The 15259-nt window shown below is 53.5% G+C and overlaps 2 protein-coding genes across 2 annotated transcripts; both read right to left on the bottom strand.

The window, feature by feature from the left end:
- Positions 1 to 380: 380 nt before the first annotated feature.
- On the bottom strand, positions 381 to 5244 carry MRM1 (mitochondrial rRNA methyltransferase 1 homolog (S. cerevisiae)). The gene is made up of 5 exons (XM_004685024.2): positions 4533 to 5244; positions 4231 to 4324; positions 2490 to 2622; positions 2269 to 2388; positions 381 to 2054 (listed from the first exon to the last, which is right to left on the bottom strand). The coding sequence occupies exons 1-5, from the start codon at positions 5093 to 5095 to the stop codon at positions 1891 to 1893; spliced, it is 1074 nt and encodes a 357-aa protein (XP_004685081.1). The 5' UTR covers positions 5096 to 5244; the 3' UTR covers positions 381 to 1890.
- Positions 5245 to 6051: 807 nt separating this feature from the next.
- DHRS11 (dehydrogenase/reductase (SDR family) member 11) lies at positions 6052 to 14429 on the bottom strand. Its single transcript, XM_004684458.2, has 7 exons — positions 14113 to 14429; positions 11407 to 11616; positions 8569 to 8663; positions 7807 to 7936; positions 7099 to 7191; positions 6816 to 6881; positions 6052 to 6696 (listed from the first exon to the last, which is right to left on the bottom strand). Exons 1-7 carry the CDS (start codon positions 14257 to 14259, stop codon positions 6655 to 6657), a joined length of 783 nt encoding a protein of 260 aa, XP_004684515.1. The 5' UTR covers positions 14260 to 14429; the 3' UTR covers positions 6052 to 6654.
- Between the last annotated feature and the right edge of the window lie 830 nt (positions 14430 to 15259).

Genomic DNA, 15259 nt, shown 5'->3' with positions numbered 1-15259 from the left:
TCAGGCCTCCCTGGTGATGCAGCGGTTAGTCTCAGTGCTATCAAGCTAGTGTCAGCCACTGCAGCATGAGTTTGATCCAGGGCCAGGGAGGTGACCCACATTGCGCGGCAGACCTCTCCTGACCTGCCCACTGCTCCCCTCAGCAGTGCGTTTCAGTAGATTTGCCTGTTCTGCTCCCTGCACTCTCTGGGGATTTCTCACCACCACCTCTCACCTCTGGCCTGTACCCCAGTTCTTTTATGTGTAAATAAATAAAAATAAATCTTAAAAATATTAATAAAGCAATCTTAGCAAACACCGTATGATTTCACTCACATGGTATATAGAGAAACCAAACAGATGAACCAAATAAAACAAAAATAAGCTTTACACAATAAAAACACAAAGACCAACAAACAAAACCAAATAAGTAATCTCATGCCCTTTTGAAGCAAATTTAAATGTCTTCTTAAATTGGTATCGTTCAAATTCCAAGATCAACCCATTCAACAGAAAAGGGAGGCATTTTACTGAGTACCTACTATACGTGAGGAACTGGGTGCTAATCACCTCGATATCCTGTCAGCTACTCAGGATAGTCGCTCTGCCTCCTTGACAGGGGCCCTGAGACTCAAGACATTAAGGAACTTGCCCAGGACACACAGCAGCCAGGCTGTGCATTTAGGGTGTCTGTCCTCCCGACCCACGCTCTCCAAAGCAGTTTTCAACTAGGTGATTCTGTGCCCCAGGGGACATTTGGCAATGTCTGGAGATATTTTTGGTTGCCACACAGGGACAAGAGGGCTACTTCTGGCATCCTGTGGATAGAAGCCAGGCATGGCACTGAACACCCTAAAATGCACGGCACAGCCCTCACAGCAAAGAATGACCTGGCCCAAAATGTCAACAAGGCTGAGGCTGAGAAACCCCCTCCAGAGGTTCTCAGCCTGGGCTGCACTTTAGGCCCTTCAGGGAAGGAGAGTGGAGGGTTTCAAAATTCCTGACACCGTGTGGTGCCCTTACCGATTATGCCAGACACTCTGGGAGTCGGTTCCCAGAGTTTGTTTTTTAAATCCTGCCATGTGGTACCAGAGAGAGTCAAACTTCTCTCAACTACTTATACTGGAGGCTTCTGATGCATCTGTGGGACACTGGGGAGGGCCAAATCTGTCTGGGTTGCGTAACAAACAGCAGCTCTGTCCCCACCACCTCATTGAATCAAAGGCCAGGGCTCTGGTTCCACATTTTGCCCTAGGAGGTGATTGATTGTGTCACCAGTGGGAGGCACTGGAGGGCTGTGGGGGGTGTCCTTCCTCTTACCCTTCCCTCTTGAGGGGCTGCAGCTGTGAATGAGGCTGCACCACATCTGGACCAAAGAGCAAGGCTGCCATCTACTGGAAGACTCGGACAGAAGGCCAGGAGGGCTGACTGCCGCTGAACTCTAGGTGGTTTTACTTGATCCTAGCCACTGCCTGTGAGGGAGAGGCAGACACCTATGGGCCCTGAGACATGCAAAGATGAAGCTTTGTACTGAAGACCTTGCAGCAGGGCAGGGCTGGAGCATGGATTTGCACCTGCCTGGCCCACTCAAGGGCCAGCAGCCCCCTCTACGTCTCACGTCGATTCAAGAGGACAGGACCCTTGGATCGGGCTGCCCGATTACCTTACAACATTTAGACTTCCCTTGACTTTCTGGGGGAAAGAGGCCCTATATCCTAGCACATCCTGGAAATTAAGGCGCTAGCATCTCTAACAGCTTCTCCAAAATTAAAACAGTAGATTGAACTTCCCCTGGTCTCTACCCCAGGCAGTGGCTAAGAAACAGGGACCTGGGTTCACACTCAAGCAAGAGACTGGCGCGTTCAGCGTGTGGATGTGTGCCCTCTGGCACATGACCTGGCACAGTCCAGGTCAGCCCCCATCTTGCCTCTCTTTTTCTGAACTGGAAGACAGTCCAGGGTCCCTGGGCCTTTCACATGTCCTTGAGGGCTCTTGGGATTCTTGGAGAAGTTGTCCTCTCTTCCCTTCTGCAGGAAAACCCTTTCTCTGGCTGCAAATAGAGTGAAGAAGAATTCCTGCAGAGACAGACAGAAGGACAAGGGGAAGACAGAGGACTGAGTGAGGAAGGACTGGGTGTGGAGCCCTTGACACACCCAGGCTCTCCCTCACTCCATCCTCAAAAGGATTCATTTTCCTCGTCCCATACATAAAGCAGCTAAGACACTGAAAGATTGGGAAACGTGTTTAGGATGAACATTACCAAGGGAGTAAAGGGGAGGGTAGACTTGCCTGCAGCCACAGAAACATTCAAGGACTCGAATCCAGGGGGCAGCTGCCGTCCAGGCAGGATGGTAAGGAGAAGCTGGCAGGAGGCCTGCACCTCTGGGGACAGACCCGAGCCCTCGTTCCCTGCAGGGCACAGGAGTAGAGGGTTAGGGATGTCGCAGCTGGACGTGCAGGTGCTTGGGAAATGCACATCTATGCACAGAAAAATAAGGATGTCCACTCACCCAGCACCAGGAGAGTAGGCCGGTCCCACAGGAACTCCAAGCAACTTGTGATGGGGATCTTAGAGGGGTGGTAAACCCCAGTGTCCAGGGAGCCCACCGTGCCAGCTACAAGCCAGCCTTGCTGGGCTTTGGCCTGAAAAGGGGAAAAAGAAATCATGTTCTGGCTTTCTAGCTCACTGAACCTTCCTCAGAGCCCTGGCCAAGGAGTAGCCTGGCCTTGTTCACATATTCATTTGCTGGCTGACCCATTCAATTCAGCCAGTAGCCAGGAGATGCCAGGAATGGGCAGGCTCTGTTCTAGGCACTGGAGACAGGGCAGTGAACATAAAACAGGGCACAATTCCAGCGTCTTCGAAGGATGTTCAGAGAAGGTCTCGCTGAAGTGACTTTGGGTGTAGAAATGCAGATGAATGAGCACTGTGTAGACACACAGAGGAAGAGTATTCTAGGCTGAACCAGTAAATGCAAAGGGCAAAAGGCCGGTGCTTACCTGGCATGTGTGAGGAACAGCAGAACAGCAAGGTGGCCAGTGGGAAGGGAGGCATTGGGACAGGAGAGGGAACAAAGGACCACTTAAGGTCGGGTCTCAAAAGCCACTGGCAGGATGTTGGCTTTTGCTGAGATGCAAAAACTGAAAGATTTTGATCAGAGAAATAACATGGGCTTATGTTTCAACAGAACCACTCTACATGCTGTGTTGGTTGAGAGCTGCTAACAAGCAAGACCAAGTAGGTTTCTGCCACAGCACAGGCAGGAAACTGATGGGGGCTTGAGCCAGAGTAGTAGCAGCAGAGATTACGAGATATGGAATTAATTTCAAGGCAAAACACAAAGGACAGAGGGTGTGAGGGAAGGAAGAATCAAAAATGAATGACACCAAGGTTTTGAGTCTAAACGTGAAGGGATAGAGTGGCTATGTACTGAATTGGGTTAAGTTTGCAGAAGGAACAGGTGCTTGACACTGGAAATGTTTGCCTATTTGTAGCAAAAAATAACCATAAAGTAGTCAACTGGGTATGTGAATAAGAGGTTCAGGAGCAAGATCCAGGCTAGGATATATATTTGGGAGGGAATCAAAAACAGATAGTAAAGTCATAAGATTTGATGATACCACAAGAAGTGGATATCTGTGTGTGTGTATGTATGTATATTTTCTATAAGTAGAAATATATATTAATAAAAAGATGTAACAAGAGAGTTGGAGGATGGTCCAGGGGATGGTCTCCAAAGACAATGCAATACTGCCCCCTTGTGTCCAGCAAAGGAAGCACAACTGAAGAAAAACAAGGACCCGGAAAAGTTTATCAGGTTTACCCTTTCCTAAGATATCACAATTTATCACAATGTTGTTTGTTGGGGGGGGGGAGGGGGTGACCGAGAATGGAGGAGAGGCACAGATTACTCCTTGTTCAAGTTGTGCTCATAATACATGAACCCAAGACTGCTGTTCACAGCTCACAGTCAACACTGAAGACCTATTTTAATAGTCAAGGAGACATACGGGGGCAAATAGGTAAGCCTGGGGAAGGGGTGCAGTCAAGGGGATAAGTCCCTAACTTCAGATTCTGCTTCACTTAAGGCTTCAAAGCTTCAAAGTCCCTTCCAAAAGGGATTTGGAAGAAGCAGGTATGCCAATAGCCCCTTCTCCCGTTGCCCCCAGATAATGGCTAGCTGAGTGCCCTTGGAAAAGCAGCACTTGTCTCATCTTTGCTTCTTTATCCCCATCCTCCCTCCCCATTACCTGTAATAAACCGGCCAGGTTGTCGGTGGAGAACACGTCCATCACCTCCATAGCCCCCGCACTGGCCTTGCTGACTACAGGAGTGAGCGGGCAGCTGCAAAGTTTCCCGTGCCGGGAGTCAGGTTGGGTAATCTCAAGCCCCGTGCCCTGCCCTCCCCAGCTCCCAAGAAGAGGGGGTGAAAATTCTAGGATGGGGGGGAAATGGCTGAAGGACCCTCCCCTCCCACCCCCGATGGTCAAGGTGCTTAGGAACTGGGTGTGCCTCCAAATTAAGGTACTTGGGGAGAAAGAGACGTCCGTGCCTGTTTCTCTGGCTAGTGATGACCTTATCCACTCCGAGGTAGTGAGCAGAGCGCAGCACAGCCCCAAGATTCCGGGGATCCTGAAGCCCCTCGAGGATGAGCCACAGTTGCTGGGGGTCGTCACTTGGCTTCGCCACAGCGACCTCAGTGCAGGGGCGGGGCCGCAGCCGGCTCACTTCCATACAGACGCCTTGGTGGACCTGGTAGCGGCACAGGGCGTCCAGCTTCTGTCTTCTGGGCCGCAGCACTGGGATGTCCCGGGCCTCGGCGGCCCGAAGCAGCTGCGCTCGCTGCCCCTGCAGTCCGGACTTGCCGGCCTGGAGCAGGAGCCGCGCCACGCGGCGGCGGCCGGCCTGCAGAGCCAGGAGGCACGGGGACAGGCCGTACAGCAGCTCCAGTCCGCCAGCCGGCCGCGGGGTGGGCGCCAGGTCATCCTGTCGCAAGCGACTCAGCTCCTCTCCGCCCGGCCTCACCCCATAACATGCCGCTCGAGAGAAACGACATGCGACCAGGCGACCGGAGCTGCGCCACGTCTCACCCCCCAGGACCACGAGCAGTGCCATGCTCAGTGCCGCCTGCTGCGTCCCCAGGAGCGGTCACCGCGCCAGGGTCCGTTTCTGGGCCCCCGGCATGGGTGTGGGGCTCCCTACCGCTCCCCCACCCCGACCCCTCAGAAGAACAGCTAGTCAGCCCAGAACCCCGCAGCCGAATAACCGCGGCGCGACCCCAGCGCCCCAACGTGAGCGGCCCGACTTCCGCGTCCTGCTGGCTCCGCCCCCGCCCTGGGGACGCACCGCGCACGCCCGGCCACTAGGACGGCCCCATGGCGCCCCCTGCAGGGCTGCGCTCCCCACTTTGCCGCTGGCAGCTGAGCTGCTGCCTTTACTGCAACTGTGTCCGTCTGCATTCTGAGCCTCAGTGGTCCCAGGAGGCTGGAGGTTGGTATTCATTCAGGCACCATCCAATGGCACTTTAGGGGCTCTCCTGTTCAACAAGTTAAGTCCTGGCGTCTCTCCTCTTATCCAATCCACCACCAGGTGCTGATTTTCCACAAAATCTTCTAAATTGGCCTCCTTCTGCACCTCTAGACACCTCAGCGGGATCCTAGCAATAACTTCCTGTCCAATGGTCTCTGAAGCTCTGCTGACAGCTCTGGGCCGTGCGCACTGGCTGACAAACCAACCGGTGCCCTTGGCCAGACCTGTCCTGCTAATGGCTAGACTTCTCAGCACTCAGACCCATGGTCCAGGTAGGAGCCACCTTTTCAGCCCCACCTCACTGCTGCACTAATTCTTATGTTGCTGCTGTACTACATGCTCCTTCATGCCTCTCAGCCATGCACCCTGATCTTCTTTTTCTGGCTGGCAAACTCCTTCCCGTTTGCAAGGCCCAAGCACAGGCCTGCCGCCTAAGGTGATCTAGGGGCGATGCCTATCCACCCACCTGTAAATGTCCTGACAAAGCACTCCTGGAAACAGAAGGGGGAAAAATGAAAGGCACTCACAAAGCCATGGCAGGTTGTTAACAATTTTTCTTTTTTAATTATCATAGTGAAATCCACTTGGGAGACAGGCCCTAGTATTCTGCTGCTATAGCCGGAGTGGAGTGATCACCCCACTAGGAGACAGAGAAGTCAAAAGCGGGGTAGATAACTGGAAGGGGGAGAGAGGGACAGCGAGGGAAGCAGGCAGGGGAAGAAGGCAGCCCAGAGCCCCGAATAACCATTCAGGTCAGTGAGGGCATCTCTCTGCCATCTAGCCCGAGGGGCTGGGGTAAGGTGCAAGAGGATAGGAGAAAGCCCTCCCCCACACCCCCCCCTTTGGACCACTGTCTTTTCCCCAGGTTAAAGGAAGAGACAAAGAAGGACAAAGGCCAAGGAGCCCAAGAAGGGGATCAATACAAGTTAACAGGTAAAACAACCAGGGACACCACCCCCTTTCCCCAGCCAATTTTTCACATTTGTAGTGGAAACAATGACAAAATATAAAAACTTCAAACAAAATTTCTAGTTCCTAGTAGGTGCAGTAAGAATTAGACTCCAGGGTTCCAGCAATCAACACCCAAAATCAGCGGCAGGAGCCAAATCATGGTGGTAAGGGGAAGAGGAGCTCCACACAGGAAACTAGGTCACCTGCTCGGTGGGTCTCATCTGGATGTCTCCAATCTGTGGAAGGCACAAGGCTTGAGGCAAGACGCTCTCCCCACCCCCTCGGCGCCACCTTGCTCTCCTCCTCTAGGGTTGGTTGGATTCCTCCAGTGGGTAGACGGTCAAGCCAGACTCACCTGGACATGTGGGGGGGCGCTGAGTACGTAGAGGACAGCCTCAGCCACATCTTCAGGCTTGAGACACTAAGGAGCACCAGAGGAAAGGTCTGAGATGAGAACAGAATGGACCCAAGTTCCCTCCCACCACCAAGGTCCTGGATCTTTCCAGCTCCTACTCTCCCACTCCCACCCTCCAGGAGGGAGACAGGCTGGTTAGAAGTGGGGGGGGGCTGTGAAGGCCAGAGTACCCCCTGCCTTCACTTAGGGAGAGAGGAGCTCTGGGCTCAGCGGGAGGGCCCACCTTTATGTGTTCATAGGTGGCAGCTGCCTTCTCAGGATCCTTGTCATGGAGTTTGAAGGCAAATTGTGTCTCCACCAATCCTGGAGAGATGCACTGGGCCAACAGAGAGGGGCTGGTCAGGGGCTGGGCTTTGCCCTATCCCTGCCCCTGTCAAAGGCCAGGCCTTGAGAAAACTGGAGGGCGAGGATGGAGCCACCTAAGTCCAGCTTCACAGTGATGGCTGCCTGATGTCTAGCAGCTGCCTCTGCTCCAAAACTGCCACTGGCTGGACCACAAGGGTACCTACCACCAACAGAGCTGAGAGGCCATTTTACAAAATGGCACCTTCAAAACCACATAACCTGACAGGCATTATCATTTACAAATGAAAAGACTGCGGCCTGGAGAGTTTGAATGAGTTACCCAAAGTCTCAAGGCCCAAAACCCCAAATTCCTGCCACTGTGCACCTGATTTCCCACAATTGCTTGCTGTCCCTGAGTCTTGCCAGTTCACATTCCCTTTAGGTCAGCCATTTCCCACCTTGGAGTCTGTGAAATGAGCAAAGTCAAGAGCTGACAGAGCCATGCAAGTAACAGCAGAGTCAGATCTATACCCAATCCACTCCCAGGAGCTCTAAGCAGCATTCACTGGACACCGGCATCCTGGACAGTAGTGCACGGGGTGGGGAGGCCCCGTGCCTACCCACCAGGGTCAGGCCACAGCCTCACCGTGGCTCGGATGTGGGTCTGGGCCTCCCGAAGTTCTTGCCTCAGTCCCTCAGTCAATGCGGTGACGGCGTATTTGGTAGCACTATAGAAATGGACCACGGACTGGGGTACCACTCGGTGGCCAGACATGCTGGGTGGAGGGAGGGAAGGGGAAAGAAGAAAAAGTGAAGCTTGTAAGAGAATAACAGTGCTCTCTGCTTACCTGTCAACCACCTAGATGTTAGCAGGGAAATCTTGTAAAGGGCCCCTCTAGAGACCTTGCTCGAGGCCCGATAATCCAACTTGTTTTTCAAGCAGCTCCTGAAAGCCCTACTCTTCCTAGAAGTCCTCCCTATACTGACCATATAATCTGCTCTCCTGGTCACATAGGCTGTCCCAACTTCTCAATCTCATCTGTGTGTCAACTGGGAATCTACTCCCGATAGGGTTCCCAATCTACTTCCCAAAGGGGAAGCCATGCCTCTCCTCAGGTGGGGGACTCCCCAATGATATTATGTAGGCTTTCTTTGTACCATGAGGTGTTCACTCTCAGGCCTGAGGAACAAATAACTAGTCCCAGGAGAGCCCTCAAGATTCAGCTGCAAAGAGATGGACTGACGGATCCATTCCAGCCAACTGGGAGCTGGTACTTCTTTGCTCCACCATGATCATTCACTTGGGTGTTTACTGGGTATTAAATCCCAACTTCACTTCCAAGGAGACTGAGGGCAAAGAGATTCAGATGAGCCATAGCAGGTCACCAGCCCTTCCTGGTGGCCTCACCTGTTGATGTTAATGATGTGCCCGTCATCCACCTTCCGCTCCTTCATGGACTGGTAGGCTTCCCGTGCGCAGATGCTGAGGGCCAGCACGTTCACCTGCAGGCCAGAATGGCAATGGGCTATCGCCAGCTTGGGCCCATCTGAGCAGCTGATGGAAACCCAGAACATCCCCAGGGTGGAGGTACTGGCATTCCAAAACAGTGTCCAGGTCCTCCTAGAGACTGAATATGAGCCCCAGGACCCTTGCCTTCAATGCCCCTCATCTGGAGGCCCTGTCTCGGCTGGCAGCAGAGGCAGCTCCTCTCTGGAGTGACCCACCAACCAAGATCCTGCAAATTGGAATGGAACTCACCCCTCCACACACTCCTCCCCACCCCCACCCCAGCAACCAAACCTACCCAGGACCCAGAAGATTCCCAGGCTTGGCTCCCCACTGCAAATGGAACCTCTGCCTTAGAGAAGCATCTCCTTTTCTTCCCCCAAATACTCCATTCTTCTCTAGGACAGAGTCCCTGGCCTACTTTCTCCCGAACACCTTAAAATCCTTCCTAAAATGGTTCTCATAATCTCTCTGTTCAGGGCCCTCCCTGGTGGTGCAGTGAGTTAAAGCACAGCACTTTGAACCTAGCCGCAACTGCTTCAGCACCCAGGGAGGTGACCCACATGGCGCAGCAGACCTCTCCTGTCTCACCCACTGCTCCCCTCAGCAGTGTACTTTGTCAGTCTGCCTGTTCTGCTCCCACTGTGTCTGATGAATCCTCTCACTGCCCCTGCACCTCTGGCCCGTATCCCAGTTCTATATGCATAAATAAATCTTTAAAAAAACAAAATCTCCCTGTTTAAGCATAGAACTTAAGACTCTCTCAACCTTACTCAGCTCCTCCTGCTCCCTCCGGGTCCCCTCCCTTGAGATGACAAGTGGAAAAAGACCTTGCCCACCTTTCTTTCAAGCCTTCCTTTAATCTCTGTTCTACCTACAAGGACATGGCAGTGGGGAACTTCCTTGGCCCCTGCATACTCCTACACACTCTAGCAGAGGTGACCCCAAATCCCCACCCTTCATGAAATGCAGTAAAGTATCTCTTCTCAAATGTTCCTGCCCAGCCCCACCCCTTAGCCTTACCCAGAAGAACAGGCAGAGATAAAGCTTTCAGCAGGTCCTCGTGCCTTCTCTGGTGGCTCCTCTCGGGAAGAGAGGGCTCCAGCTGAGAGATTAAATGTTTTTCTTTATCAGGTGTGAGAGCCAGGCATTGGGACAGAACAGCCTCCGTGTGAACCTGCCTCAGTGTTCACAGCAGAAGGACCTGGAGGCGTTCAGCCCTGTTTCTGGTCCTCTGAGCAATGTGGGTTTGTGGGGCAGAGAACGTAGCTCCCAACGATAGACATAGTAGGAGAAACAGATCCTTCTGCAGCCAGGGGAATGAATCTTCTAGGTCTGGGAGCCAGGGCTGTGGTAGAGAAGGTGCCTAATAGGAAGATCCTAATAGAATGACCTAATGTTTAAGCTGTAGGGAGCCTTAAGAAATCCCTCATTTTACAGATGGGCAAGGTAAGGTCCAGATTTAGAGCCCCACTTGCTACAGGTGAAGACAATAACTGAGATCTCCCAGAAAGCTCTCTGAAGGCAGGGACAATGCTTCAATTTCATTTTTTCTTGTTTTATTTCCAGGCCCAAGCACCTACTGTCAGCAATATGAAAAGGATTGTGGGTGAACACATCCCATTAGGCTTCCACTTGTCAGATTACTCTCATACCTTAATATTGTCCTACAGTATGATCTAGAGTTTGAAAACCCATGTCCTGAAGGCTGTGTTTGACCCATACATATTTAAAAATGCATCTGGATACGGGCCCTCCCTGGTGGCTTAAAGCACAGCACCAAGAAGCTAAAGGCACTTCTGCATGAGTTCGATCCCCACCTGCCTGCCCCAGAGACAACCCACATGGTGTGGCAGACCTCTCCTGACCCGCCCGCTGCTCCCCTCAGCATTGTACTTCGTTGATCTGCCTGTTCTGCACCCTAGACTGTCTCTGGTATCTCCTCTCACTGCCCCTGCACCTCTGGCCTATACCAGTTCTGTATGTACAAATAAATAAATCTTTAAAAAAAACAATGCATCTGACATGTATTGGAAGATTTGATGCTCAACACCTACTTATTTTGAGTATTTATGGGCTGAGGGGAGCAGTGTACTTTGCCCTATTGGAACTGAGGATTGAATGAGAGGGGTGTGGTGTCACATAAAAATTGGGTCTCCTACTTCTCCAAGCAGTCATAAGTTCTTTTTTCATTATATTAGTTTATTCAGTCATAGGTTCTAACCACACCGCCTCACTGGCACATAGCAAGAAGGCTGGGTTCGGCAGTGGCCCGCCCAGGTGGCTGTGTGCTCTCTCCATTTACTGCAGGCCCCACCCGACCCTAGGCACTCGCTTGCATATCTATTGGACCCCAACTAAATGTGAAATACTGAGGCTCAGAGAGGATAACCAGTTGTTGGCAACACTGGGTGAGAACTTCCTCTCCTATCGCTCTTCTTCCCATAATACCATATCCCCAAGCACTCTGCCTGGCCCTGGCACCTGGGAGACATCCAATAAACAGCAGTTCTCCCCCCACCCTTTCTTCCAACAGGAGAAAACCAGTCTAGGGTATAAGAACTGCCCCCAGGGGCTCAAAGAAAAGTATGGAAAAGATACAGCCATTTCCACTTGCTGTCCCTTCCAGTGCCCCAGGTAGGCACCCTGAGCTCCCCGTTGTCTCCAGCAGCCCTCTGGTTCACAAGCCCTGGTCACGGGCTCTCCACCCAGTCCCCCACAGCCACCCACAGCCCTTACATTGAACATGTCCTTCCAGCCGCTGGTGCTGCCTGAGAGCAGGGTGTCAGGACGGGCCAAGCCGGCATTGTTGATGCAAATGTCCACACCGTTGTGCTGAGAGCGGACAGCCGAGAACATGGAGAGAATGTCCTCTTCATTTGACAGGTCACATCTGTAGGGGATCAAAGTCCCGGGGTAGCCTGCACTCTTACATTCAGCAGCCAGCTCCTATGAAACCCAACAGGGATCTAACTGGGGTGAGCTGCTCACTCCCACACCTCCCCACCCAGAGACAACCTCCTTCCGCAGGCATCACACACACACTCCCTTTTTGGCGGCCACCTTTGTACCACAAAGATATCGGGACTGCCCATCCCCAAAGCTCGGCTTCTTGGGTCAAAGTCCAGGGAATGGGAGCGCTCCCTGAGTGAGGGAGGGGGAAAATGGAATCATCCAAGGAGGAGCCTGACAGACTAACTCAAGCCTTCACTTCTACAAAGGGAAAAGGGCTGGGGCGCTGAGGGAGCTGGCGATCCTGAGCCATCTGGCTGAGTTTCAATGGAAACACCTTCTCCACTCAGAGAAGCCACACCTCTTAGCCTCCCCTATTCTTCCATCAGTGCCAAGCGTCAAGGAGTTGGTTATGCTTGGGCCTCGATGCTGCTATCGGCTTATCCAATCCCTCCCAGAAGGGCTAACGTCTGAATTCTCACCCTCTCTCCACAGAGTGCAGTCAGTTGGCCTGGAGTTCCCAAGCACAACTTTACAAGTCCAAATGCTAATCTCTCCCCTCCCTCCTTATAGGGAAGATCAGGAAGTCAGGACAGATTCTTTCCCTCTGTTCCATGGTGCACCCCTTCCCCAAAAGTTTCTCTGGGGACTGTCAGGTAAGTCAGGTGACATGTAACATCAGACAGCCCCTGTGCATCTCTAGGACCCCCAACTCTGAGGGGCCCTGAAGAAGGAACTGAGGAAGCAGAACTACTGCAAAGAATGAGGCAGCTGACAGTCAAAGCAGGAAGAAAACAAGCTGTGTGGGCTGCAGTCCAGTGACTGGGCTGAGGTGGTGAAGGTGACTGTGTGCATATGTGGAAGGGGGAGGGCTGGGGAGGGGAGGTGCCCCAGAGAAAGGCAAGCTTGGCCAGCTGCCCTGGCCTGGAGTCCCTCCCTGCCCCAAAACCAAGCTGGAAATAAAGGGCTGGGCCAGATGACCTAGGAAATCCTTTTCTACTTTAACTTTCTGTTAGTTCAAAGGCAGAGTCCTCTGGGACCCAGAAGCCCCCCTTTACTCAATGTCACCTCTCAAGGCCTTAGGAAACAGGAGTTATAGACTCAAACTTTTAATATCAATCAATTAATAAAAGCAGACTATGAGCAAGGAAACCTGGAATTCTCCCCCCAACAGGCATCTTCTCCCTTCCTCCTCTAGGTTCACAGCAGCCTAGAAAAGCCAGAATGGAGGAGGGACTGATGTATTTCTGTCACTTCTTTCTCACTGCCCCACCCAGTGTCTCTCCCCATTACATGGAGTTATCTTAGGGCTGAGGGATCAGCCTGGGGCTCTCCTTGAGACTCAGAGACCCCCTTTCCTGGGTTAAGGGTAGCGAGGATAGGAAGAGGAAGCAACAGCAGCTTTCAAATTAAGGAATTCACTGGTCAAATTCCTGTCCTAATTCTTAAGGCTCTGAGACTGGGATTTTGAGCACCTCAGAGTAGGAAAAAAGGAGGGGCAGTGTGGAGCAGTAGTGTGGCCAGATGACCTTGGGACTGTCTAGGAAGTTATAAAGTATACCTTTGGTAAGCAGCAGGGCAGGGGACAGTCCTTCCCACCCACCTGTGCCTCCGATCCCACACAAAGCCTCCCTAGCCCAGGGACTGGGAGCAATAGTGACAGTAAAGCCCAAAGCACTAGCCCAAACCCTCAGAGTGATCAGAAGCAAAGAAGACCTAGGACGGAAATCTCTCTCCCCTTCCTCCCTGCTCGGACCTGGCCAACTTCATTTCATATTTCTCTGAGCTCCGATTGCTCACAACGCTGGGGGCTCCCAAACCGATGTTAAGAGAAAAGCCTGGAGTTCCGGTTCCATCCTGATTTGTCCCTTCAGGGCGCATACGTTCAATGCCCTATTTCACCCATCTGTCTACCCCATTCCTCCCTTGAGCCCACCAGTCGGGGTCAGCTCAGATATGGGAGAGGGGCCCAGCCTCTGCAAAGCTCCACTCCACCCCAATCCCACCCTCAAGTCTCGGGCAGAACGTGACCGTGGTCAAAACCTGTAGCTCCAGCTCCTTTGGCTGGCCGGATACTGCCCGGCTTTGTGGGTTCCCTCCGAACACCAGAGGAAGCTTGGCCACTGAGGCCAGAAAGTTTCTTTCCTTCTCCCCGGCTGCCTGCTGAGCGAGGCCCCGAGCTCCGGCTTCCCCCCTCCTAAGCCCAGGATCTCCGCCAGGAAGGTAGGGAGGAAGAAAGCCGCCGGGGAGTCCGGAGACCTGCTGCGAAGGGGGAGTGGGCTGTCAGGAGGAAGGGCTCCGCTAAAGACGGGACTCGGAGAAGCCAAGCAGAGGCCCCTCGAGCCCTTCACCTCTCCGTCCCTTGGGCCCGCAGTGGCGGGCATGTGCGGGCCGCGCCGCACAGCCCAACTCCGGCCATCCCCTCCCCCACTCGGAGCCCTACCCCGGTGGAAACGCCTCCCGGAGCTTCGCCGCTCCGGGTCCGGACCTTACCTCGATGTTGCCTACGGTGCGGGCACAACCCACCACCTTCAGCCCCTGCTGGACTAGGGCCCGGGCCACCGCCGCGCCGATGCCCCCCGAGGCCCCCGTCACCAGAGCCAGCCGGTCGCGCCACCGCTCCATGCCGGCCCTGGCCATGATCCTCAGCCTCCCGCCCACCTCGCTCTGCGAGCAGGGGCCCGGGATCGCGGAGCTCCGCCCCGGCTGGCTAGAGGTCGGCCGCTCTCTCAGCACCGCGGAGGCGCCCGCCGCCGACTTGCCCCCGACCGGGACGCGCCTGGGCCCGCCTCCATTTGGGCCGGCCTCCGACCGCGACTCCACCCTCCGCTCCTCAGCGATCGGCCGCATCCCGCCAGGGCACAGCCGCCGCCAGAGGGCCCGCCCCTGCGCGGCCACGACCCCGCCCCTTCCGGCCCGGCGGGCGCGCCCGGGGCGGGCCCAGGAGCTTGCGGTCCCGCTGCTCGGAAGAGCGCTTCCGCTTGGGACGGGGGAACCCGAGTTTGACCTGAGCTAGTTCCCCTCGGGATGCAAACTCGCCTTTTGCTCGGCCTCCCTCTCTTGTTTCTGATCCCTAACAGCCTGGAAGAGAAATGAAGGGCACCTAAAGTGACTCCAACGCCTTCCCATACCAACTGGTGCTGATGGGTGGGATTTAGCGCCGAAAAGGCCATCTAAGCTGCCAACGCTGAATCTGGGGGACTCAATACCTGATTCCCCAATGTCTGAACCAATGAGCGTTATATGGTTAAAAATATATAACCAATGAGCGTTATATGGCGCACTTCCAAGTACACCGGCATGGGTGGGGGGGGAGTGTCGTTCTAAAGGTCAACTGCTCTAGACTCTCCCTCTCCCAGTGGACACACTTAGCTCGATGTATACGAAAAGATTAGAGCAATTTAGAGTGCTGTCTGTGAAGAAACTGTTCGGCACTTTAAATAATGCCCTATTAGACTGTACCTATTTGTGAGGAGTGCGAGAAGACAAAAATGGTGAAAAAATGGTTCAGTCTTAGGCCAGGGAACGTTCTCCTAAACTGCCTTCACTCTTCCCCTTGTCTTTTCTTGGGCTGTTGGTTTTGTCCTGAGTAGAATTCAACCGGTTCTCTCACATCTAAGGTCATTCCATCAAAGTGTTG

This window comes from Condylura cristata, unplaced genomic scaffold (genome assembly GCF_000260355.1).
Source record: "Condylura cristata isolate star-nosed mole 26May11 unplaced genomic scaffold, ConCri1.0 scaffold00017, whole genome shotgun sequence".
Taxonomy (NCBI): Eukaryota; Metazoa; Chordata; class Mammalia; order Eulipotyphla; family Talpidae; genus Condylura; species Condylura cristata.
The sequence above is the reverse complement of the archived record's forward strand: the minus strand, read 5'-3'. Positions and strand labels throughout refer to the sequence as shown.